The sequence below is a fragment of the Myotis daubentonii genome, chromosome 9, assembly GCF_963259705.1.
Source record: "Myotis daubentonii chromosome 9, mMyoDau2.1, whole genome shotgun sequence".
Lineage (NCBI taxonomy): Eukaryota > Metazoa > Chordata > Mammalia > Chiroptera > Vespertilionidae > Myotis > Myotis daubentonii.
This window is the reverse complement of record NC_081848.1, coordinates 67,519,367-67,546,529: the sequence shown is the minus strand read 5'-3', so window position 1 is coordinate 67,546,529 and position 27,163 is coordinate 67,519,367. Positions and strand designations below refer to the sequence as shown.

Sequence of the window (27,163 nt, the reverse complement as noted above, 5' to 3'; positions counted from 1 at the left end):
ATTTCAAAGTGCTCTGTGAATTTAAAGCATTGTTATATGGAAAATAAAAAGTATTGTCAGTTGACTGCCCACTTTACCCTACTGGAGGCTGAAAGTTTGAGCAAGACACATTCCCTACCTAGGGCTTTTGATAATCTCATGCAGCGATGCCTCTGGTTCACCTGGTTTATCCTCTGGGTCCTGCTCTGCTTATCAGAGTCAGTTTGCTTTATGCTGGGAAGGAAGGCTGAGATGAGGAAAATTACAAGGTTGGATTTCAGTCTCTGACACTGAAATGAGTCATTTGGTCATCCACAATTCCCTGATCCATGAAAGCAGCCGCTGCACAAAATGCTATGTTATCGCACATCAGGGAGACAAGAAATACACACACACACACACACACACACACACACACACACACACACCGACTGAAAGGAAGCTCTGGAGAGCCTGTGCCTTCCAAACTCACATTGGACATCTCTGTCATTCTGTTAAGTGCAAAGCAGAATCTTTAAAGATTCCCTTGCGTAACGTTTGTAATATTGCATATCAATCTCCCAGCTTGTTTACCCGTTAATTCAGTCTGTATCCTGTAGTGGGAAACTGAAGTAATCAACCACATAATGAGCTCCTGAAAATTTGCTATTGAAGGGCCTGGAATTAGCCAGATAAGCTGGTGACATTAAGTAAAGTGGCTAGAAAATAACTCATCTCCCCACCTCATGCTGTAAAACCACACACACGCACGCGCGCACACACACACACACAATGGTATGTTAATGTTATATATTCACATTGTATATACATTTCAAGTTGAGCATGAAGATAAGCCTTTCATTGCACGTGGTGAAAGAGGGCCCAAAGGAAGCAATATGTGAAGTAGAGAAAACTTAACTTATACCACAGCACACACATTGTGTTTAAGGGTCTAACTCCCTATGGCATTCTGAACATTTCTCTGTGAAACCAGGAACCAGGGTTATAAAAATATATATTTGCACACAAAAACAAAATATATTTTTTTTCTCTTCTGTTTTCATCCTCAAGATGAAATCAAGTTCAAAGATATTACTTTTCTTAATGGGGGAGAGGGGAGAGAAAACACACACTGCTTTCTCTCCAGAGACTTCCCAGACGGAGGAGATAATTAGGCTCCTTCTCTCTGATTAGATATGCAAATTAAGTACAGTGGGGCCTTGACTTACGAGTTTGATTTGTTCTGAGACCGAGCTCATTAAGGAGCTCATTAAGGAGCTCATTAACTCAAATTACTCTGTCAACTCAATACAAAAAATCGGCTGAGAGACAGCTGGTATCTCAAAAAACTCGTTAGTCAGGACACTCGTAAGTCAAGGCCCCACTGTATGAGCAATTACCTGACACCAAGGTACCAGCAGCTGAGGAACTGCTTTCACTCTGAGTTTGCACTGCACAGGCTCCTGGTTGCACAGGCTTCTTGGTTCCTGTCTATTTGGGAAGAAAATGAGAATGAGATTACAATGATCCTGTGAGAACACAAAAAGTCTAATTAAATATGAAAGGTCAATCCAGGAAGCAGGAGAATGGAATTGTCTTAAATTCTTACTCCAAATGCTAGCTAACCATTTAAGTTAAGTCTTACTGCTATAGTTAAACAAATAAATATAGTCATACAAACTGCTATTTGAATAACAGATGGGGAGGTAGTGCACCACACAGCCAAATCCCTGATATGTAGTCCATGCTAGAAATAGCTAAACTCCACTGAGCCTCTTCTATGCATCTTGCATTGGGTTAAATACTCATTCATTCATTTGTTTAAAAAAATACATCTCAGACATGAGGCGTGGTTCTGGGTACTTGGATCTCAACTGTGATAGAATCAAACAATGCCCTCTTCTTGTGGTTCAAAACCAACAGACTAAATAAAGGAGATGCAACATATCAAAGAGAGAGAGAGAGAAAGGAAGAGAGAGAGAGGAGAGAGAGGAAGTTCAGCTCCCTATTGAGAAGTTATGAGAAAATCAAAATAGAGAAATAGGCCAGTAGAGTGGGAACTATAATACAGTATATAGAGTGGCCACAGAAGACTTCTGAGGAGGAAATTGGTGTGAGAGTTGGAGTTCTCCAAAACCTCCTGGTAGCACATTCTACACAGAAGGCACAGAGTGTGAATGACTTGAGTCAAGAATGAGCTTGATTTTGCAAAGTCCTGAAAGAAAGCTTTGGGCAGATTCTGATTTCCCTCATTTTGTAGATGAAAAAGTTGAGACTCATGAAGTTTAAACAACTTTTCCAAACTCACTTTACACATATTTGCCAATGCTGGGAATTCTTTTACATCTACTTTTACTTCTTGGATAGGCAAATTGTTTCTATTTCATCAAAGCAGTATAAAAAGACATTCATTGGTTTAAAAAAAAATGGGCAGAGGACCTGAACAGACACTTTTCCCAAGAAGACATACAAATGGCCAAGAGATATAGGAAAAGATGCTCAACTTCACTAGATATTAGGAAAATGCAAATCAAAACTACAATGAGATACCACCTCACACCTAGTTCAATAAGAACAAGGGTTGAGAGGCTTTGGGAAAGAAGGAACCATCATTCACTGCTGGTGGGAATGTAAACTAGTACAGCCACTATGGAAAACAGTATGTAGGTTCCTCAAAAAATTCAAAATACAATTACTACATCACCCAGCAAACCTTCTTCAGGGTATCTACCCAAAAAATTAAAAGACATTTATTAGCAAAAATATAAGCACCCCTGTGTTTATTGCAGTGTTATTCACAGTGGCCAAGACATGGAAATAGATAGTGTCCTTTGATAGATGATTAGATAAAGAAGATGTGGTACACATATATAGTGGAATAACTACTTAGCCATAAGAAAAGATAAAATACTGCCATTTGTGACAACATGGATGGATCTTTAGAATATCTTGCTAAGTGAAATTAATCAGACAGAAAATAATCAAGAACCATATGATTTCACTCATATATATAATATAAAACTGAAATCAACAAGTGAACAAATAAGACAAACAAAAACTCATAGACACAGACAACAGTATGGTGGTTACCAAAGGGAAGGGGGCAGTGGATAATAAAGAATAGAGGAGGTCAAATATATGGTGACAAAAGAAGAATTAACTCTGGGTGGTGGGCACACAATGCAATATATAGATAACATATCATAAAATTGTACACCTGAAACCTATATGACCTTATTAACCAATGTCACATCAATAAATTTAATTTAAAAGAAGGCATTCATTGGAAGTCCTCTTGCTTCCCTTTTTTTCCTGTCCATACCGTTCCATCCCTCATCCCACTCCCTAGCACTAACTGAAAGTGGTTTAATTTTGCTTTCTTGGATATCATTTATAATTTATGCAAATGCAAGCAAATACAATTCCATATTTTTATCCTGCTTTCTATTAAAATATAATATATTACATAAACTATACTGTGTTTTCCTATTTCACTTAAAAATATATATCCTGGAGCCCTGGCTGGTGTGACTCAGTTGAGTGTCATTCTTGCACCAAGAGGTCACTAGTTCAATTCCCAGTGAGAACACATGCGCAGGTTGTGGGGTTGCAGGCTCAATCCCCAGTAAGGGGCATGCAGGAGATAGCTAATCAATGGCTCCCTCTCACCAATGTTTTTCTATCTCCACCTCCCTTCCTCTCTCTCTCTAAAATCAATAAAAAATATATCATTTATTTATATACTAGAGGCCCAGTGCATGAATTTGTGCACGGATGGGGTCCGGCTGGCCGCCCTCATGGGGGCCAATTGGGTGGGGGCAGAGGGGGGGAGGGGACATGGGAGGTTGGCTGGCCAGCCCCGCCCCTGATCAGGGTGGGGGTGGCAATCGGGGCCCCGATCAGGCTGGTTGGCTGCTGCAGTGCGCATCATAGCGACTGGTCATTCCAGTCGTTTCGGTCATTCCATTGTTCCAGGCGCTGGGCTTTTATATATAGAGAGATATATTTCCTGAAGACCTTTCCATGACAGTACCTAAAAAGCTCCTCATTTTGCCATATGACCTTCCCCTGTAGAGGTGAAAAATGATTTATGTAATCATTCCTTTGATGATAACCTAGATTGCTTCTAGATTTTTGCTATACAAACAATAAAAAAACTTGTGCATATTACATTTTGTGTAGGTGAAATCACTGGGTCAAAGTAATTGATAAAAGTTGCCATAGTGCCTTCCAATGAGGTAATAGATTCTACTCCCACCAGTAATTCCGTTATGTTTCCCTAAAAGCTCATCAAAGGAGGGTTTTGTAAACTTTTGGACTTTTGCCCATCTGATAGGTAAGGAATGTTATCTCTGTATCGTTATCGTTAATGTCTGGCAGCTCTCTTTATTTAAAGAAATCATTAACCTTTTATTTTGGACATTAGTTGCAATTTTTTCTTAATTTGTCATTTGTTTTTTAATTTTACTTATTTTTTGTGTGTGTGTTGTTGTTTATTTTTGTTTTGTTTTGTGTGGTTTTTTTTTTTTTTTTGCCATGCAGAGATTTAATTTTTTTATTTATTATATTTTTGTTCTTTAAGGTTATCAAATTTTTCAATCCTTTTGTTATGGCATATAGACATTTGTGTCATAGTTACAAAGACTCTCTACAATTTGAGATTATAAAAAAATTCACCCATGTATTCTTCAACCAATGTTTTTGTTTTGTTTTACATTTATATAATCCGATATATCCAAAGTTTATCCTTGCATATGGTAACAAGATATGGCTCTAACTTTCAAGAACTGGGACTTAAATTCAGATTAGCCTTTGCTCTTTGGCCATACCTTAAAGCCAGGGACTAGCCTCAAAGAGAAATCTAAATTCTAAAATACAACCCATTCAAAATTAGTTTTCTGGCCCTACGCATCACAGGTTTCTGCAGGGTTCTTGGCAGGCTGCTGGGGACATCCTGTTCTTCTCCAGTCTGTTCTCTGGGGTTGAGCCCAAATGACTAGGGTGTGTAAAAGTCACTAAAGAAGGGAGTGATCAACTGCTCTAGGCAGCCTAGGCATGTGATTCATGCTCAAGAGCCACTTCACTTACTATCAGAAAATCTAGGTCTTAGTCCTACCTTGGACCCCCCCTAGCTATAAGATTTGGAGAAACCACTTAATTTCCTTTGGCCTTAGTTATTTCAACTACAGGAGAAGGAGTTTGAACCTTTTCTGCTTGATGTTCTTAGAATTAGTAAGTTACTTAAGGTCTACAATGGTTTGGCCAGACCTTGAATCTGGTGATATGTCTACTATGTTGTCAATTTCTAGATATAGTGATAAGAATAAAATAAGAGGCACTTACTGCATACCAGGCACTCACTGTTCTAAGCACTTTTTCTGTGTGAACATATTCAACCTTCACAACACTGAGAGGTAGATACTGTCATTATTTTCATTATGTAGATGAAGACAGTGAGGCAGAAAGTTTCAAAAGTCGCCAACCCAAGAAAAAGTGTGACAGAGGGAAAAATGAGAGAAGAAAGATTGTGGTCATAATCCACTATAATTTAAATATCTTACATTTGTAAATTATGCATATACAGTGATCATGTGAGCACACTGCTAGCATCTCTCCCAGAGCCTTGAAAGGGACCAATCCAAGTGATAGGTTTTCAGGCAAAAGAAGTAAATCATGCAAATGTATGGAGAAAGGGTATCTTTTGAAGAGAGAACCACTAGTGCTGAAACTTGAAGCAAGTAGAAATTTGATATGTATGAGTCATTGAAAGAAAACCCCCATGTTCAGAATGTAGCTTCACCAGCTGCTCCCACTTTCAAACTCAGGAGCACAAAGGTGGTAAGGCGCTCAGTATGTAACTTCTGCCTAGAAACTCATGTCACTATGATGAGTTTAAAGGATCATCTGGGATCATCTAACAATCCACAATGCCTACTGGGTTTCTGACCATGTGTCATGGAGCTCCAAAGACTTAAGCTCCTCACTCCAGCCTCAGCCTCATTGCTACATGTTTCATGCATCTGATTCATACCTTAGATTCTTCAGAAGGAATATCAGAACCGAGGGCTCTATCTCTGGGAAAGGTTGGAAACTTCATAAACCCCAACGCTGTCATTTGATCTGGGAGGACACGGAAGCTCAGAAAGAGGAAATGGTTATCCCAAAGCCACATTTAGATAGGGACAGAGCCACTGCGGGAACTCCAACTTCCTGATTCCCACTCTAGGGCTCCTCCAGTACTCCATGTCATGCTCACTCCTAATCTCCAATAAATTTTCTTTCAGATATTCTTTTAAAACATAGAGAAGTTGAAAGAAGACTATCATCAATTTATATTCTCTACCCATCTTATGAGACAAAGATAGAGAGCTGTAGAACTTGCTCAGGGTAATGAATTCCCCATTTGCCAAAACAGAAGCTTGGAAGGGAAAAGTGAATCTTTTGCAGCTATGATTCTACTAATTGAAGTATTCACAAGGAATTGACTTACGGTATCTCAATAAAAGTGTTAAGGGATGATGCCTGTGTTTTCAATGAAAAAGCTAGGAGATGGCAGCCACCTCTCCCCTCCATCCCCACCACCCCCATCTGTTTTCAAGTCCTCATTACCTCTCACTTTAAGCCATTGCACAAACCTTCTGAGGTTCTATTTGCCTCCAGTCTGTCCTACATGGTCCTGCCCAATTCATAAATCTTTTAATTAAGTTCTTAAAAACACTCCCCCTTGAGGCTCTTCTACCAAAGAAAATTGTAGAAATCCACAGACTTTCCAAGAGTGTTAAGATCCAATCACCTAAATTTTGCATTCAAACCCTTTCAGAATCCAACACTAACATTCCCATTTTACTCCAAATTCTGGCTCTCCTTCATGCTGTGATCCAGAAACTTTGAGTATTCTCATTCCCATTCTATATTTTTGCAAACGTAGACTTTTGCTCACATTATGACCTCTGCCTACATGTTCTCCTCTGGCCCCTGCCATTGGAAAGCTTCTTCATCTCTCACGGTCTAATTCTCTATCACCTCCTTTATGAAGCCTCCTTGGTCATGTCAAGCAAACCATTATCATTCCAATTTTGATTCCCCATACTAGGCGGTTTATACCACTTCCATGGCAGTTTTAAGATGCTTCCTTGTGTTATCATTCTTTGTGAAATTATTTGTTCCCATTATAGATTTTGAGCTCTCTGAGGGGGGAACTAACCTATTGATCTTTACATCTCCTAAAGGGCCTAATATACTGCCTGGAGCACAGTGAGTGCCAGTTCTATATTTGGTGAAAGCACAGGACTGAGAGGTCCTCAGCACCAACTCCTCCTAATTAGAATCAACCCCTGTGAACTGGTCAGAAACTGAAGAGAATTTCTTCATGAAATATCCAAAGCCTCTGTCCAAACAGAGGGGGAAAGATGGAGGGTTATTAACATGCAGATTGACAATAAATAGGCATTCAATAATTAGCTGAATAACACTGAAACTGTGTGACTTTGAGCAGGTTCTTGTTTATTCTGAATCTCTCCTGCCAGATGAGGGTAAGAGTTAGGTGTGAAGACTGCTTGAGATATTGCAGTTCACATTTTGGGACATAGTAGTTATGCAGTAAAAAGTAAAATAGCAACTACAAGAATCAGAAAATCAATCACAGAGCTGAGTATTTATTACTGACCATCAGCCTCCAGAGGCATGAAACTGCCACATGCAGTAGCGAACATCTCTCAGAAGATGAAGGTTTGGGTCTTCATCTTGTCACATCAAGAGTTCATTAGCCCTCCAGAAAGCATCTTTTCTTGAGAATTTGTTTTTCAGGCTTTGCAATTATCATCAGATCTAAAGATGATGCCAATGACATGAGTGTAAATAGCACTTCGAAAAAAAAATAAATAAATAAAGAGTGCACCTGGAATGAAAGACCTGAAGATACTTCCAATTAGGGTGCAAGGGAACAATCAGGGATGACACTAAAATAAGTCCCAAAGCCTAGCACTGCTAAGATGAGCAGAGAGCTGGAGATTCATTTTAACTGAGACATGTACACATCCACCTTGCCCCTCCATTGCAGGGAATAAATGATAAAGTAGAATGTGAACATCTCTGGATCTTAGTCAACCATTGACCCATTCATCTACCCTGTAATCAAGTACTGAGCACGAGTCAGTTCCATGTTTGAGAAATGCAGGCATCATAGATCTAGAGACATAGAAGCATGGAACAGACTGACGAATCTCAGAGGGAAGGGGGGTAGGAAGAGATTAATCAAAGAACTTATATGCATATATGCATAACCCATGGTTACAGTCAATAATGTAGTGAAGGCCTGGGGGTGGTGGAAGGGTGGATGAGGTCAATGGGGGAAAAAGAGGACATCAGTAATACTTTCAATAATAAAGACAAAATTTTAAAAAGAATAATAAAATTATGTTAAGGCCCCACCAATAAGTAAATAAATAAAGATCATTTTCAACCCAACCCCCCCCCCCCAGAAAAAAAAATAGAAATGCAGAAGTCAAAAGGCATGATCCTGTCCTGGCCAGTGTGGCTCCATTGCTTGAGCATCCCTCTGTGCACCAAAGAGTTGCTGGTTCTTTACTCGGTCAGGTCACATGCCCAGGTTCTGAGTTAATTCTCAGTAGGGGACGTGTGCGAGGCAGCCCATCTATGTTGTGCTTTCATATCGATCTTTTTCTTTTCTCCCTTCCTCTCTCTCTTAAAATCAATAAAATACCTTTAAAAGGCATGATGCCTGTCTACTAAGAGAAAGATAACAATGCAAGCAAGATATGACAAGACCTAGAATCATACATGCCCAAGGGACAGGGAGAACACAAAGGAAGAGTTTCAGTTTTATCAAGGTTGATCATGAAAAAATAAAAGTGTTGCTTAAACTGAGTTTTGAAGAATGAACATGAGTCCCCTGCCAAGTCAGCATGGTGTGCGCATGTCCTCTTTGTGACTCTGTGCACATAGTCTAGTGCAGGAGCAGAGAAAATGCAGGAGAGTGACAGATAATGAACCTCTGAGGCATAGTTATCGCACAGTCTCCCTTTCTGTGTAACTCTAAGAATGCCTAAGATGATGTTTGGCACGTATGTTCTCAGAAGATAAGTGGTTGTTATCAAATCTCATATTATCTGTAGATTTAATCTTCTTGTGTGACACAGCAGAATAAGAAGTATACTTTGTGTGTGGTCAGATAAGAGACCTGAAGAACTCTCAGACATGGCTTCTTTTTATCTTCCACTGGATATTATCTAATGCAGTATTCCTTAACTTGGCATCCTCAACTACTCTATTAAAAGTTTTTTGTTTTCATTCAAATTGTAAAGATGATACATATGTTAGAGTGATGAGCCAGCTATCAAGTTTTGCCATGCCTTTTGGCATTCAAGTTTTGTGTTTGTGGTTTTGAACATCTTAACACCACATGATCAGCCAAAGTGATAACTTTTTCTTCTAATTCAGTATTCTTTGGAATTCAGGCCCTCAAATTTGATAACAACTTGACCTGCAATTCCTGAAGATAAGGATATGGAGACCCAGAGAGGAGAAATGGCTTTATAACGCTTTCAGCTAGTCGGTAATGGGGACCAGAACCCCAGATGCCTGAGTCAATGGTTTCCCTGTCATAGTTAAGCCACCACCCCTCTGAATAGGCATCCACCAGTCCCATGACTTTCAGGACCTTTAAGTTCAGATCCAAGTTCATAATTCACAATGGTGCAGATTACTTTATGGTCAGAGTTTCAGCTTCCTGTTTAGCTTGGACAAGGTCTGTGCCTCACCTCTCTGAGAAGCAAGCAGAAAAGATCAGGATAAATTACTCCAGCTTACGATAGTAAAGATTCTCTTTTTAAAAAACCATACTCTCTGACCCTCTGCTATGTCAGAATTTGTGACTTCATACATATAAGGATTTCTCTTACATTCTAATGAGATGGTACCATGAAACTTCTGATCCTAAAGTAAGTATTGTTTTTTTAAAACATTATTTTTCAATTAGAGTTTACAGTCAATGTTATTTTGTTACTAGTTTTAGGTGTAAGTATTACTTTTTTATTCATTTAAAGGAGGTATAAATTGCTTTCCTAGTAGGAATTTTAAAAGCAGGGCAATCAATCAATTTATGCTGTGCCTTACACACATTTGATAATTAATAAGTAGTTGTTAAATGAATAATAAATTGATATTACCTAAAACACCCATCTAATGCAATAAATAGTCTAGCTTGGAACTGGAAAGTGAGTAAAACACAGGGTGTGGGGATTCAGCAGAATCACCTGGGGAGCTTTTGGAAAATGCAGACTCTGGAACCCCACCCAGACTAATTAAATAGGAATTTCCACAAGCTGACACCCAGAATTCAACATTTAAAAAAGTTCTTTCCAAATGAACTCTTGACGTGTTTTTCAGAGCAAAAGATTCTCAGTTGAAATGATGGAATCAGCTATGCTAAAAATCCTACATGAGATGCAAGAACTTCTGGCACCATAGTAACTGACACCAGCTGTCCCTTTCCTTCTTTCAGATATTTTCTCTGCTCAGGACCCTACTTATTCATTCTCTGGAAAAAAAAACTTATTATTAAATGCTTATCATGCTAGGCCAGGGAATAGAGTATTGAACACAATATAAATGGCCGTTTTCTCATGGAACCCATATATCTCAGTCAGGTGAGTACTACTAGAGTTCTATCCAGGATATTTTTCTGAATGTATGCGCTTGACTTTCATTCCTTGGTATCTCCTTACAACAAAGAACATTTTGGCTTCCTAGTCCCAATAGTAGAAAATAACTATTGACAACAGCTCTCTAAATGTACATCTCCTCCATTCAAGAAAGTAGTCAATCCCAAAAAATGCTCATTGGCTCAACCTAGGCTGGGTAGGTCTCCTGGACTAGCCACTGTGGCCTAGAAAAGAGGTGTCTCATTACAAGGGCATGCTTGCTCCAATGGAGCTATATCATCAGAGAGAGATTGGGGAAAGTCCATTAGAAAGAGATAATGGATATACAATTTGGTACATTTCAACCACAGCTCTCTGAGGGCCATCCATGCACTTCAGTGCTTGAATGCTATACCATTCACTTGGGTAGCCTAGAGTTTTATTCTGCTTATTGTCCAAATTTTTGCTCTATTCAGGTAAGTAGGTTATTTTAGTTATTCTTTCATTATTCACTCATAAAACATTCATTAGGCAGTGACCTGGTCCTGGTCCTAAGGATAAGAAGAAGAAATAAGCATAAATTTGCTTCACTTAATGCTTACACTTTACTCAAGAAGACAAACATGTAGACACAAAATGATAATTTATAGTGGTGGAGTCATGTACCAAGTACAAACACAAGAGAGTCATAGAAATCTTCACACATTTCCTTAAATGAGTCTTAATGGATACAAAGGAGTTCTCCAGCTTAGACTGACTAGGGAGGCTCCCAAACAAAACATACTGTGAAAACAAAGTTAAGGTCTGTGTAGCAGAAGGAAGTTTCATGGGTGAGAGGTGAAGTAGTAACTGTAGCTAAAAGATTAGTCACTTTATAAGTGACTTCCCAGCTCTACCACTTGTGAGGTGGGTGCACTTGGGCATGTTGTCAGATTTTCTGTACATTTCTCATAGGATTGTTGTTCAAGTTAACATTTGTAATGCACGTGAAGTGTTTAAAGTAGTACTGACATATCTTGAGTGCTTAATAAATGTTTTAATGTTGTCCTCATCACCATTATTTCAAACAGATGTGCTATTCCTAGATGAGTTCATTTTACTTGTGAGAGAAGACGCCATATTATTTATCATCATGCCATAGTCATTGTGACTTGGACTTGGCCCAGGGTACAAAGTAGTCAATTGAAAGATCACATGCATTATGTTGCTGACAATGTTATGTTGGATCTTACAGAATTAGCAGAGGAAATTCCAGTGTAATCTCACTCACCACAAAACCACATGCTGCTTTTGCATAGTTGTACAGTCTAATCATAAGGTGCCAATTCTGCTATGTTTGGTTAAAGACTCTTGCTGACTACACCTGTCATTCAGTCCAGACCCCCACCATGGAGACTGTGAACCAGAATCCAACCACATTTTTCCAGAGAAATGTTCCAAAGCATGAACTAGTCTTGAAAACATAGCACCACATCACGTGGACAGTTAACTTTCAACTTTGGAACAATTTCTTACATATTCTTAGGACTTTGGTTCAAGGGATGTGATCAGTGCCACCCCACCCCCCTTAGAATTGGGTAGGAATTAAAGAATTCTTTCTATTTCTTCCTCTCATTTCTCTATCTCTTCAATCAAATACCAACAATGGGGACAGTAACATTCGAGCTGAACACTCACCCCAGAGCCATATCCTTTACTAATTCTATTTACATTTTCTCCTGGCTTGGCCTTTTCAGGATTGCTTCTTCTGTACAAATAATGCTCTTCCTGCTAAATCCGCCAGTCACTGTGCAGGTGGTATCCTTTACTCACATGTTGGATGGAGAACCATAGTGGATTGCTACCGTCACAGGGACCTGTTTAGATTTTGCTTGCAGAGCAGCTTACTCTGGCCGGTTAAATCTTCTTTCTTCAATGTGAAAGAGAGACAGAGACTCACAAACATGACTGAGAGAAAGAACCATTGAGATCTTGAAAAACACAATGCTATTTATCTTTTCTCTTAAAGAGACATGGGGAAGAGACATACTTTATTAATCTCTGAGAGGTCCAAGAAAGAAAGGAAAATATAGGGAATGAAGAAAAGAGGAAGGAAAGAAGAGGATATGGCAAAGTGAAGAAGAGAAGGAAAAGGAGAGAAGAAAGATTAAGACATCAGTTTTGGGAGGGAGTCCGTTTCAATATATCAACATGTTACAGTAATATTTGCCCACACAGTTGACCCCATGCATCTATAGGGTATGTAGAAAGGGTATATAAACACCTCTAAATGTGGCTTCCATGTCCCAGAGGCCAAATGGCATTCCTTAAGGTTCACCAAATCTGGGTTTCATGGGCCAATGGTCTCATGAAATCACATGGTAAACTTACAGGATTTTCCAAAATTGAGATGAGATACTGGATATAACTGAACAAAAAGCAAAGTTTCCATGAAGTTTTAAAATAAATCTTTAACCAGTCACTTGAAGCCACTTGAAGCATGACCACCATGGCATTTATTTGCTTTCCTTGAATATTAGAGAATCTTTAGGAGAAAAAAGTTTAAGGAGTGATTTTCAACTTCACCATTTTTGAGCTATCTAATCCCTCTGAGCTATTTAATCTCTCTGAATCTAATTTCCCCTGCCTGAGAAATGGCACTAAAAAACAAACTAATAATAACAATAAAAAGATAAACATTGTTTTACTGTATTAATAATAATAACAACAACAATAACAAAGTTACTGGCAAACCTGAAACTCAGTCCCATTCCTCTGCTCATTCATTCATGCACTTATTCACTTGTTTATAACAAATATTTAGTGAGGAGCTGATCCTAGGTCAGACTCTAAATAGAGTGATGAACCAAACAATCAAAAATCCTGCCCTCCTGGACCTTACAGTGTAATTTCCTACTCTGTCGTCTAGCTTTCCCCATCTCTTCTTTGACTAGGTGAACACAAAGTCTTGTGTATCCATGCTTATTTTTCAGAAATAGGTCTTCATTTCTTTTATCTCTCTATGAAATAAGGCAGTAGCTGATACCACAAGAATGTGGTTGTGTTGAGTCTGTGAGAATATAAGGCTATGCTGCCCCACCTGGATCCTGCCCATGGCAGGGCCTGGGCCAGCCAGTTGCCAGTTGACAGGGGACCAGGTGAGTGCTGGGAGCGTCTGTGACTCAAGCAGTCCTGCCTGAATGTCCACATTGAGATAATGAGACTCTTCAAGCCAAAGCATCCGGAGGTAATTGGGGTGTTTTTTAAACAAACTTTGTTGAATGATAAAGCAGCACCCAGAGCAGTTGCCCTGGGAAAATTGGGTGTGTAGTTCATGCAGTCGTTCCATTCACACAGAGCCAGGGTGTGCCCCAAGCCAAAGGAATCCTCTGGAAAGCCGATCAACCAGTGATAAGAATGGGTATGTTCACAGGCACTTGTATGAATAATGTCACTCCTCACGGAGCTCAAAGCACTTTATTATAGGTAGGTAGATAGCGACTAATCATACCGAGTCAACAGAAGAATCGAATCCCCTTACACTCAGTCCCACATTCTGCATGATTCTGTTATTAAGGAGAGCAATTATTTTTCTATCTGGGGCAAAATGGATCCAGTTGGAAGAATTCTCATGGATACTTTGGGAAAATCTTGCATTTCCTGTAAAATCACAATTATTGTAACAAATTTCTACTTTATAACTGTATTTCCATCTCTATTATCTCTTTTGAGCCTCACAACACTTTAAAATGTAGGCAGAATATGTATCGTTATACCCAATTTAATGGAGAAGGAAATGGAGGTTCAGAGAGGATAAGTGACTTCAATAAATGTTCTCAGCTTTTAAGAAGAAAAGCATGATCAGTCCTGCTGATGCCAAAACCAGAGCTTTCTCAATCTCTGTGCTGTTTTCGAAGTTTTTCTTTCTTTATTAGTAGAATTTGAATCCTCAGGACCAAAAAGTGGCATAGACTGTTGTAGAATTTCTTTTTAAATGTTTTCATTTTTTACCTAAAAGAGAATGCTCTGATTTTGAGGACATGACTATAGGATTGTGCACAACATGGGCCATTTGTGTTGGTTTATGACATCGCAGAGATGGAGAATGTTCATGTATTGATTTGAAAGGAGACAAGGAGCCTGGAGATGAGACTCCAAGAGGTAGAAGATGATTCAGAGAACCAAGCCCACAACACTGTGAGGAGGAAAACTCAACCTGCTTCTTCAGTCTGTGGTTTGTACTTGGATACCCTTTTTTTTTTCACTACTTCAGTTACCAAACTGATACACACTTGTCTCTTTTTCTTCCCCACTTGACTGTCTTCCTACTTCCTTTAAGAAAACAGAGGATACTATGCTAAGTGAAATAAGCCAGTCAGAGAAATACAAGTACCATATGATTTCCCTTCTATGTGAATCTAATGGATAAAATAAACAAACAAGCAAAAAAGAAACAAACTCATAGATACAGAAAACAGACCGACAGCTGTCAGAGGGGAGAGAGGTTGGGGGACTGGGTGAGAAGGCGAATAGATTAAGCAATACAAATTATTAGTTGCAAAATAGCCACAGACATGTAGATTACAGCATATGGAATACAGTCAACAATATCGAGATAACTATGCAGTGGGTACTTAAAGCCAGGGGGGACCACTTCATAAAGCACTAGATTTTCTAACCACTTTGCTGTACATCTGAAACTAATACACAATAATATTGAATGTCAACTGTAATTGAAAAGAAGAAGAAGAAGAAGAAGAAGAAGAAGAAGAAGAAGAAGAAGAAGAAGAAGAAGAAGAAGAAGAAGAAGAGGAAGAGGAAAACAAAATTATTGTAAAGATGCCCTACAAAGCCATAGCAAGTGCTCATCAAATATTTGCTACAGTTGAATAATATGCTGACTCAGAGATTAGAGAGAATACTAGTAGCTAGCACTTACAGAGAACTTAATACATGCTAAGACCTCTACATGAATTAACATATTTAATCTTCACACAAAAAAATTCCATTCAGTATTATGAGCATCATCCCCATTTTATAAAAATCTGAGGTTGAGACATTTGTCTAAGTTCACAGAGGTAGAAGCAATGGTCCTGAATGTGAACTCTGGAAGTCTGCCTCTCTAAAAGAAACTAAATGCTCTCCAGAGAAAAGGAAGTTTTATTCACCTCTCACCTCCAGGCTATTTAGCATGGCTACTAGAAAATGCTAAATTCTTTGTAAAGCTTTGATAAATTCTGTAAAGGTCCTTAATGTCAGGAAACTGCTATATGCATCTGACAAGCTTCAGGCTGAGAGGTAGGGTGCTGAGATTCCAAAGGCCCTAGTCTAACCTGTCTGGGCCAAGGATACTACCTCAAATCTCCTAAGTAAGTGAATACACATATTCAAGTCGTGGTTAACCCCTACTCTGACTTCCATGAAAAAAAAAAATGAGATCAGAAACACCTTTTTTATAAAAAGCCCATGAAGCCCTAGAGCACTATGCCAGCCCTCTGGAAGCTACTCAATAACAGGCTCAAACAGATCTGTAAATAAACGAATGACTCCACTGGTGAAAGATGCTAGCTTCTCAAAAAGCTACGTGTGGGATTGATATTCCAGAATCCTATCCTTATAGAAAATCTTCAGCATTACCTCTGAGACGAGGCACTCACCTCATTCCCCCCAGAGTTAGAACATCATTGGGAAGATGAGTTACTTGGGGGGAATCAGATCTCCAGAAGGCTGATCTGGGGACGATTTGCACACAACCAACATATACCCAGGTTCTGACGAACTTGCATCTATTCTGAAAAGGAATGTTTATTGGGAGCACAGTGTGCTGAGGACTTTTGCTAAGAAAACCTCCAGTACGAATACTTTCTGAGCCTTGCATGAGAAGGGAGAGACTGGCCCTCAGCAAGCAAAAGGTCGTGTGCTCTCCGTCTGTGACAAGGCCAGTGTAGGAACTAGCTCTAGGCTGCTCCAAAACCACAAGAGGTCCCTCTGGGAAGGGCAGGTTCATTCCTGTTGGCCAGCAACACTCTACAGCTATTTACCAGTACACAAAACCTACACAGAAGCCCATTGTTACACTTCCCTATAAAATGAGGTTAGGAAGGTTTGCTCATCTTTTCATAGGCTATTGAACTTAAAGCATCGTTGGAGCCCTGTCAATTTCAACTTCCCATGTTACATATAAGGAAACTCAGTCTCAGTGAAGGTACAAGGCAAGCAGTTAGTTGGGGATCACCCTGTAACCAGCATCCTTGTCATCTAGTCAGTTTTTACCACTGTAATAGGCACTTCCTTTCTTTACTCCATACCACTTCCTTCTTTCTTATCTGCTCCCTTTTTTTTAATCTCATTTTGTTATTGACTGGAATGGGGTCCAGCCACTTGGTAGAGGTCAGCCAAAAACACATTCCAAGAAAGTTTATTGCTGGCCAGCAAACAAGGAGTGCACTGGGGGTCATTCCCTGAGCAGTTTCTCGCCAAGAACAAAAGACCAGATGGTTTTATAGGGCTGTTGCTTACATCATAGCATGTTGAGGCATGTTTTGGGTGAGCATGCACAGTAAATGGGCATGGCTAGATATGCATCACGTGCACAGGAAACAGCAGGTAAGCCCTCGCCTGGGGGAGATTTTAGTATTATTATGAGGGTGTAATGAAGGAAATTCCAACTGAGCCCATCGAAGTGTTCTCTGTTCCATTTCAACTGTTCTCTGGAGGTTTTCTAGCAGCTTTTCTTGTTTCTTTTTTTAGAATTTTTTTTAATATATTGATTTCAGAGAAGAAGGGAGAGGGAGAGATAGAAATATTAATGATGAAAGAGAATCATTGATCAGCTGCCTCCTGCATGCCCCTTACTGGGGATCAAGCCCACAACTCAGACATGTGCTCTGACTGGGAATCAAACCATGACCTCCTGGTTCACAGGCTGACTGAGCCACACCAGCTGGGCTAACGGCTTTTCTTATCTTGAAGGAAAACATCTCAGGCATGCACCTTTAGGCGTCAATCAATCAAACAAGCATAAATAAATATTTAGGTAACTACATAGGCTTTCTCCTAGTTCTTAGCCCCTCTGCACCAGCTGGGTAGGCTATAATTTCATTCACATGTATCCATTTCTCTTCCACTACCCTGTTTCTCTCTTTATTCCACAGAATTGAGTAAAATAAGAATGAAATTATGGGGAGTCAGTTCCTCCTGAGAGAAAATAGAACAGAACTCTTGCCTAAAAAGTCCCAGATGTCCCCTTTATTTTGGGGTGGACAAAAGGCAGAATCAAAAGAGTTTCACCTTTCATAATCAAACACCTCTGGTCTCTCTTCCTGGCCTTAATAATGAAGGTGTTTTCTATAATATTTCTTTTAAAACAAATAAAATTATGTGAGGCTTGAAGGTCTGAAAGAATAACAAACACAGGTGACTACCTTCCAAAGAAAAAATAAAAATATCTACAATAACAATAATAACAGCTGCTTCATCTATTGCAACCTCTAGGTATTAGGTACTATGCTAACCTCTTCCCTTCCTATATAATAAAACCCTAATATGCAAATCGACTGAACGACAGAACGACTGGTTGCTATGACATGCACTGACCACCAGAGAGCAGATGATCAATGCAGGAGCTGCCCCTTGGTGGTCAGTGCACTCTCACAGGGGGAGCACCACTCAGCCAGAAGCTGGGCTCACAACCTCTCCCACCTCTGCTGCAGGTGGGTGGTAAGTAGTGATGGGTCCCGGACTGCGAGAGGGAGCAGGCCTAAACCAGCAGGCAGACATCCCCCGAGGGCTCCCAGACTGCAAGCCTCTAGTACATAATAGAATTTAATCTCCTTTGCAAACTTATGAGTGTAGTTTCTGTTCACCCCATTTTATAAACTAACAAAACTGAGGCACAGAGATAATAAGAACCTTGTGTAAGAATATTCAGCTGAGATATTTCTGGCTCCAAAGTTTGTTATTTCCAGGATTGTAAACAGTCTCCTGGCCTTCAGAGAGACTGTACAAAACAAGTACAAATGTCTATTTGATATCGAAGCAGGCAAACTCCCTGAACTCCCTCTCCCACAAACTTCCAACCAGGCTGTTGTCTTCAAACTTCACTTATACTGAAATTCCAGAGCTATCCTGGACTTATATATGTAGCTTCTGAATGCCAAATGTATTTATGTTGGATGTATAAAACTCCCATACAGAAATTATGGAAATTACTGAGGGTTTCTGTAAATACCGTAACACTTATGTTAATTTAATGTAGTTCTGAGAATTGTGTTTATTTTTTCACTTTACAGATGGAAAAAATGAAAAACCAAAGAAGTAAAGTAATTCACATCATGCTGTACAGCTAATAAGTAGAAGAGCTCAAATATGGTCCCAGATTCTTCTAGCTCCAAAATCTATGCATTTTCTTTCTTTCTTGGGTTCCCTATTTAAGAAAACAAAATCCTGCTTTATCGAAATTATAAAAGTAACATGTCTTCATTTGCAAAAAAAGAAAATTTTTTTAAAGGACCACACAGAATAAAAAAAGAAAAAAAACCTTAATAACAGGGAGAACTAATGCCAATATTTTAACATTTTTTCTCCAATCATGAGCAGAATATTATTTACTAATTTTTTACTTCTTATTTTGCAAACATTAGTCCATGTAATTAAATATTATATATATACATATATATATAATATTCCATTTATACATAAAAAAGCCTTGTTTATAGTTGGACATTTAAGCCATTGCTGATTTTTAACATTTATAAATCATAAATCATACTGGAATAAATCCCTGAGTACATAAATCTTGGGCTGAAACACTGATGATTTACTCAGTATCAATTTCTAAATATGAAAATAGGCTTTTTCTATTATTTCTTTTTAACATTAAGACACCACCACCACCATCACCCTGTAATCTCTTCTTCACCTCACTTCTAAACCACCGAGTCAAGTTATGTCTAGACCCTAGATTCAGAGAACCGAATGGAAAGAGCTCGGGACTTGGAATCAGAAAATCTGGATTTACTTCTCACTGATAAGGTGATTGTGGCTCATCTTACCTGAGGTCTTCAGCCAGTGTTTTCTCACCTGGAACATGAGACACTAACAGCACCTCCCTCAAAAGGTTAATGTGAGGATTCAACCAGATAAAGCACATGACTGGGTTTTGTAAATAAATCATGTGTTCTAGAAAACAGCTGTGGCTGTTACTTTCAGGTGTGTTGACAGATTTGGACAGCTTTCAAAGGGAGATAAAAGAGAGAAACTGGTTTACTGTTGACATGCTCTTTTGGTAAATATAAACCTTTACAAAAAGTATTTTTAAAAAGTTTAAAAGCCCTGGGAAGAAATAGCTGTCAAGTCCATGAAGCATTCATGTCATCTTGGAGATTTTGAAAGCTTCTGCTCACATGTTGAATTAAGAAATCTGAATGTTTTCATTCAGAGAGCTAGGAACCCAACCCACCTTGATGAAGAGCAGAAAGTTACTTGACAGAGCCTGGCCCCTCCTCCTGGGGGGTTGGGAGGGGGGCGGGCAACAACATTGTGCCGGACTACCATTGGTCACAACTCTTTACTTAAGGACTTAATGGTGACAGATGCTGCTAAGAGACCAGCCAGCAGGGAGAGAAGTGAGGAGAGAAAAGTGGTTCAGCCTCCATCTGGGCAGAAAAGATTCAGGACAGACAGAAGTGAGAGGCTGGTCAAGTTTGGGAGGAGAAAATTAGGCTAAAAAGAAGTGTTCTGTGCAGGCATCATACTACAAATGGAATAAAAGGGAAAGAGGGATTAGTTTATGATCCAATCAGAGGTGAGGATTAGAAGTTTCAGGAGTCAACCCAGAAACCTCAGGGGTTCTGTGATGATGAAGATTGAAGAAAAGCATGCAGCCAATGGGAGCCTTGTAGGAACGAGTCAGCTGCCCCTGGGGGAGAAGCATCAGGCAAATGACAAACCAGAAGAAAACGGGAAAGCACAGGTCTCCCCAAAGCAGGAGGCAGATGGGAAAGGTGACACACCTAGAAAGAGCCTCAACTTGTACAGTTGGCAGGAGATCCAGAGACACAATCAGAAGACCGACCAGTGGCTGGTGATCAATCGCAAGGTCTACGATGTTACTAGCTGGGCGGACCGACATCCAGGGGGCCGGCGGGTTCTCAACCACTATGCGGGGGAAGATGCCACGGTAAGGAACGCCAAGTTCTATCCTCTCTCTGTTCCAGCTGCTGGGTGGGTGGGACCTTGACTCTCTTCCCAAAAGCATGTCAAGTAGGTGCTCAAGCTCCACAACAGCTCATCTCCCAAACTAATTTTTCAGGATTCCTGTCCGGCAAGGATTCGGAAGCAACGTAAGCCTCAAGGTCTAGCTATTATCTGACTCAGGTTTGGGATGAGCTCAGATGTTGACAGTGGGTACTATATTTGTGTAGTCTGGTTTTCGTTTTGTTCTTGGTGTTTTGCTTTGAAATGGAGTTGCTGTTTTGTAAGAAGAAAGTTACAAATAGGTGAGTAAAATCTGGGGGGGGGGGGGGCGGAGGGGAATGTACCCAAGTATAAATTTCTCAGGCTCTTTAACTTGGAGTGTTCAAAAGAAAGTCAGTGATTCATCTGTTAAGCATACCAGTAAAAATGTTGTTAATAACAATGGTGAAAGCCTACAATTACATAGGCTTTTAGGCTTTGCAGAGCTCTTTTGTGTCCTGCAGCTCATTCAGTGTCAAAGAGGTAATACAACTCACTTTTATGGAAGAAGAAATTAAAATCAGAGAGGATAACTGATTGGCCCAAGGTCACCCAACAACAGAGCTCAGATTCAAAAACTTATCTTTCTTAGCTTCCAATCTTCCCCTTTTCTTCACTACTTCTCCTCATCACCCTCCCCCACCAAAGCAGCAAAGGAAATAAAATAGTGTAACATTTATTGGATGCCTAGAATACCTTAGACACATTCAAATGCATCACCTCACTTAAACCTCACCATGGGGAAGGTGGATACCATCTCCATATTACAGATGAGAAAATTAATGTTCAAAGAGACAAATAATGCACACAGCCACCAAGTAATATTGCCAAATTTTGAAACCAGGGAGGTGTTTTACCATAAAAACCTTTGTAGCTGAGTCCTTACAAATAAAATTTCCATTTAACATTTAATAGGAAGGTCTTTTGAATCCTTAGATGCATTTAGGAAGCCCTTTTAAAATATTCTATAAGGAAGATTACTTTTTGCCAATTAGAAATTTTATTGCCCACATTACACAGTTGAAGAAATGAGAGTAAAAAGATATAACTAACCTTGTCCAGCCAGAATGGCTCAGCGGTTGAGTGTCCACCGAGGAACCAAGAGGTTACTGTTCAATTCCCAATCAGGATACATGCCCAGGTTGTGGGCTCAATCCCCACTAGAGGGGGGTGCAGGAGGCAGATGTTCAATGATATTTCTCATTCATGTTTCTATCTCTCTATCCCTCTCCCTCTCTCTCTCTAGAAATCAATAAAAACATATTAGAAAAATTTCTAACTAACCCAAAATCAGAAAATTAATATGTGGAGTAGGTTCTTCTTCTTCCACCATCTTCATATCTTGATTCTACAGTCAGGCAAATACATTTCTGAACGTACCTTGCTACTTCCCCAACACTTCCATCAGACATATGTTTTAAACAAAGTTCAACCTTTTATTGCGAAAATGAGCATGTGCTTGTAGCAAGGGATGGGAGTACCTTTGTATCAGGAAGCTAGATGGTGGGTAGGAATCCAGAGAGCTGAGGATGGAAGTGAGGTGGAAATAATGTGTGCAAGAATAGAAAGAGAAAGTAACAAAAATAAAATGGAATAAAAAATACTACAGATCCCTAAGTATCCCTTCTCGCATTCCCACAACTCAGGGAAAACATGGTTGTTGCTTTCCTAACTCAAGTCATAGAATGAACTCAGAGGATGTGTTCGCAAAGACGTGGGTCTCAGCCACCGTGAAAATCATGGATAAATTCTAAGCTAAAGGCAGCTCAGATGATAAATCTCTAATTTGCTGATAATTTTTACCTCCCAGAAGTTAGGAAAAGATGTGATTCTGATCTAATTCTAGCCAATAAGGAGAATTGATAAATAAAATAGAAACTATCAGAACCCCAGATTAAAATACTCATGCCACCTTAGGACTCACATCCTGAGAATGAAAATCCTGAGCATGTTCAGTCATGGACCTCAGACATTAGGAAAGTGAATCCAAAAATGTTCAGAGAAAAGATTCTCCAAGGGAAGGTGGCTCAAGAAGATTGGGAGGGTGCTGGGGAAATTCTGACACCCACATCATGCTGTGACTACTCAGTGAATGGAGAGCCTGGGATTTGGGGTCCTTCAATGAACCTGGGAAAGTTATTGGAATGCTCTGCACCTCGGCTGCACCATCGGCATTCCCCATCTAACTGGTTTATGGTAAATGGGACTGATGCTTGTAAAGTGTTCAGAACAATGTCGGACACTTTAATAAAGTTCCATTCCATTGTAGCTACAACTATTCATATCTCCGACATCCATAGCCTCCGGAGTGTGATTATTACTTTCTGTTTACTACCAGCTTAGAAATCCTGATTCTATTGGGTGCCACCTATTGGAAACAGAGGGTACAAGGTGGAGGGCACCATGCTCTCTAGGGAAGGAGGGCAGAACAAAGTCAGAGGCCTTGAGGTCCAATACTCTCTCTACGACTTGAGAGGCCTTCGTAGGTTATGCCCTGAAAGGAAAATGTGGACCCCAAAATAGTCTCTTTGTGTTGCCCTGGACTCATGACTACACCTGTCCAGAGTGCGTGCCTTTTTTAAAATTTATTTACACAGCGACTCTTCCCCAAGCCTTCATCCTCCTCATAAAAGGTCATTCATTCACTTATGAGTGACTGCGTAAGTAAATAGGATGAAGGACTCTAAACTGACTTATGGATATCTGGCTTAGGTAACTAGGTGGTGATATCTATTATGGGACAGGGGAGCCGTTTTGTAGGGAGAGTGGAAAGAGAGAGATAGTTTGCGCTGGAGCTCAGCTGAAAGTATCATAGAAAAAATATCTTAGTACAAGGAAGAGTTTTCAAATATGGAAAGTTCTCAAGAAATAGAATGAGTTTCAGTGAGAAAAATAACTCTCTGCTTATCCCTGAGGGTGAAAAGAAATCTGGGTGAGGTCATGTGGCATTCTCTACTCCAAATTGGTTCTCTTCCAAGGAAGTAGCAAAAATTGCATTCTCCTCACAAATCGGCCTACTCACAACTCATGCTGTACCCAAAATATGAGGCAAACTTGTTCTAGTCATTGCTTTGGAGCAGATGAAATCTGAAAAGGGTGAGCAGCGAAGAAATTACTCAATGGGTGTCTGTGGTTGGGCATTGAATATTCTGATGAGCTTTTCTGGAGTAAATCAAGGTTCTAGTTATTTTGTTTTGCGATTCATGCAGACATTTGTCATCAGTTTTTTCTTTCCTGAATTTTGGGAAATTTTAACCCAACTCAGATGAATTAAATAATATAAAAATGCAGTCATTTAATGATGTCTGATTCCAAAGCTTAACCACTTATCTAGACTCTCAATCGGTTTTGGAATGACTGAATAAATGAACATAGGAATTAATGAACCTATGGGGCAGACTGAGTAGTAGTATTATTCACATTTAGAAAAAAAGATTAAGTAATCTTCCCAATATAAACCAGCCTGCTCCCCTACTAGCCAGCACTGTGACTGTGGGTGGTTGCAGCTGAAGAGTTGGCAAGCAGAGTGCTGGCTGAATTTCAGCCCATACATTCCCTCCTGGCTGGGTGCCTTCATGCAGGGCACAACCTGGATACAGTACTTGAATTGTAAAGGCAAGATTTTGTCTCTGGCATTACGTACTTTTCTCTTCCACTAGGAATCATACTGCTTTTACAGTAAAGCACATCTTGTTGTCTCCCATTAAGAAGCAGCCAAAAATTATCAGGATTACCAAGCCAGTTGTGAAAATAACATTTTTTCTGTTTTGAAAATAATAAATTTTGATATAAATTTATGAATAGGTTTAGGACTACAGATGATGGTTGAGAGGAAATTCAAAAGGCTAACAGATGAAAAGGAGAGAGGCTAAAGCAGCAGAAAGGTCAGAAAATGAGAGATACGGAGGATAGGAAGGGGACAGTGGTGCTTAAGAACTATATCCTCTGAGTTCAACACTTTGATGATCCCAACTTTCTCCTTGTTATAAACACTCTATATTCAGCCCTAGCCGGTTTGGTTCAGTGGACAGAGTATGGGCCTGTGGACCAAGGGGTCCTGGGTTTGACCTCCAAAGGCTTGTACCTCCGTTGAAGGCTCCTCCTCAGCCGGGGCCCTGGTTGGGGCATGTGCAGGAGGCAACCAATCAATGTGTTTCCTTGGCATCAATGTTTCTCTCTTTCTCTCTCTTCCATTCTCTCTAAAAATCAATGGAAAAATATCCTCAGGTGAGGACTAAAAAGAAAAAAGAAAAAAGGAAAACCCTATATTCATGTATTCATTCATTAATTTCCCTTACCCATTAGACATCCATGATCACATGCCATCCTCCAGGCATACTGATAGATGTTATGGATAATGGAATCAATAGCACATGGTCCCAATCTTCAAAAAACTCAAAGGCCACTAGAGAAAGGGTAGAGACACAGATTGCTTACAATATAATTTGAAAAGTTCTAGGAACAAAGTGTCATAGGAGCCCAGAGGAGACCATGAATAATTTTCCTGGGTGGGTTCAGGGAGGAAATATTTCATTTGGATCGTGAGGGGTGAAGAGAGCTTTTGTGTAGAGAAAGCAGAGGAAGGCAATGAAGGCAAGGAAACACTGCAAAACTGCAGAACCATGAAGAGGCATGAAATGTTTATTGAATTGGGAGAGATCCAGTGAATAACATGGTTCATGAAGGGTATGATAAAAGCTAAGCCTAGGGAGAGAGGTTGAAACCAGAGGCAAAGTGATTCACATGATTACAACCTAAGGTGGAGAGACACCATTACTCTATACTTAGCAAATACATACTGATTTTAGCACCATCCCCAAACAATCCGATGATGCTCCCCTCTTGAGAGGGCTTTCAAAAATATATATACATGTTAAGGCTGGAATGGACCTTTACAGCTTCATGGCTTTAAAGTCACAAAGCCCTGAATTCAAATCCTGACTCTACTATTCACTGTGGTATTTGGAGCCAGACATTTCTCCTCTCTGAGACATGGTTTCTTTAACTTTACAACAGAATCAATGAAACCTCACAGCACTAAGATGATGATTGTGAATTGGCCCATAGAGTATCTTGTACATAGAATACATTCAATAAATATTGGCAGTATCTCTTTTCCCCTTCATTTTATCCCCTCTCCTTTCTTCAGCAGGAACATACTTGCCCAAGAATGTTGGTAACAGAACTCGTTTTTGCAGGTCTTTCAAGAGGGGATTTCACAACTGACTCAACATTCAGTCTCTATTAGGAAATTCTTCTAAATCAAGTATTCTAAGACTAGCTAAACTTTTTTATTGTACTGCCCATCAATACAATGAAAAGAATTCCACAGAGCAGGGCAATGCCTACTGTTCTGGAACACTGTGTAGGTCTTCAGTCCCTGCTATCACAGTACTGACTAGTGAACCTTGCAGCGGGTCAGAAGAAATACTGAACCCAGAGGAATGTGATTGTCAGCACACTGTTCCAGGACTTTGGATGACTGCTCAGACTAAGATGAAATTTCAATAGCTTACCTCTCCTTTACACTCTGATCTTTATCAATCAGAATTCTTTGCATTCTAATCTGCTCCCAAGCAGCAAGCAGACCATGATTTTTCAGTATGGATCATCAGGAAATACTTTAATCACCTTCTAAATCACTAAATTATTCTCTTCATGGTTAGGGGAACTAAGTTTCAGAATCATTGAATGTGATAATAAAAAACACCTTTCAAATCATATAGTTGGGCATTTTCCAAGGGGGTTAGAGGAGGTGTGCAGAAGCAGAATGGACAGTCGAGTTTGGACTGCTTTTAGCAGATACAAATCTCTTTTCACATTAGTGAATCTAGGTGAAATAAATCCAAAGAGTTGATATTGCAGATTTCCAATTAACCTTATTCATTATATAAGCACCTTTTTATAAGTAGGGTATATAGTTCTTGGCTATGTCTAAAGTTGCTCTATGATTTAAAGATGGTGAATTTATCATATTTACCAAAATAATTCAGATCTCACAACACATTAGAAATTGGAGTATAGGAAGAAAATATCTGAATTGCTGCATGCAGAGAAGATAAGTAGTAAGTTCTTATCACTAGAGATATACAAGAAAGATAACTAACATATATTGAGAATTGTCTATCTGCCAACCATATTCTAATTAATTCACTTAATACATATAATTCTTTTCTGACTTGAGCAGCTATTATCATCACTTTCATGTTAGAGAAAAGAGAAGTACAATTAGGTCGAGAGACTTGTCCACAACTACACAGCTAGTAGGTGGCAAAGCTAGGATTTATATACAGGAAGGTTGCTCCTGTGTCTACTTAATTAGTGCTATG

General features: G+C 39.5%; 1 protein-coding gene across 8 annotated transcripts in view; it reads left to right on the top strand.

The window, feature by feature from the left end:
- Positions 1-20,192: 20,192 nt before the first annotated feature.
- Positions 20,193-27,163, top strand: part of LOC132241162 (fatty acid desaturase 2-like protein FADS2B) — a 34,184-nt gene continuing 27,213 nt past the window's right edge. For 7 of the 8 annotated variants that reach the window (XM_059709354.1, XM_059709349.1, XM_059709348.1 and 4 more), the window contains exon 1: positions 20,193-20,778. In XM_059709354.1, the coding sequence (XP_059565337.1) occupies positions 20,389-20,778 (390 nt within the window). In that variant the 5' untranslated portion in view covers positions 20,193-20,388. The remainder of the gene's footprint in view (positions 20,779-27,163) is intronic. The other variant, XM_059709346.1, reaches the window with a different exon arrangement.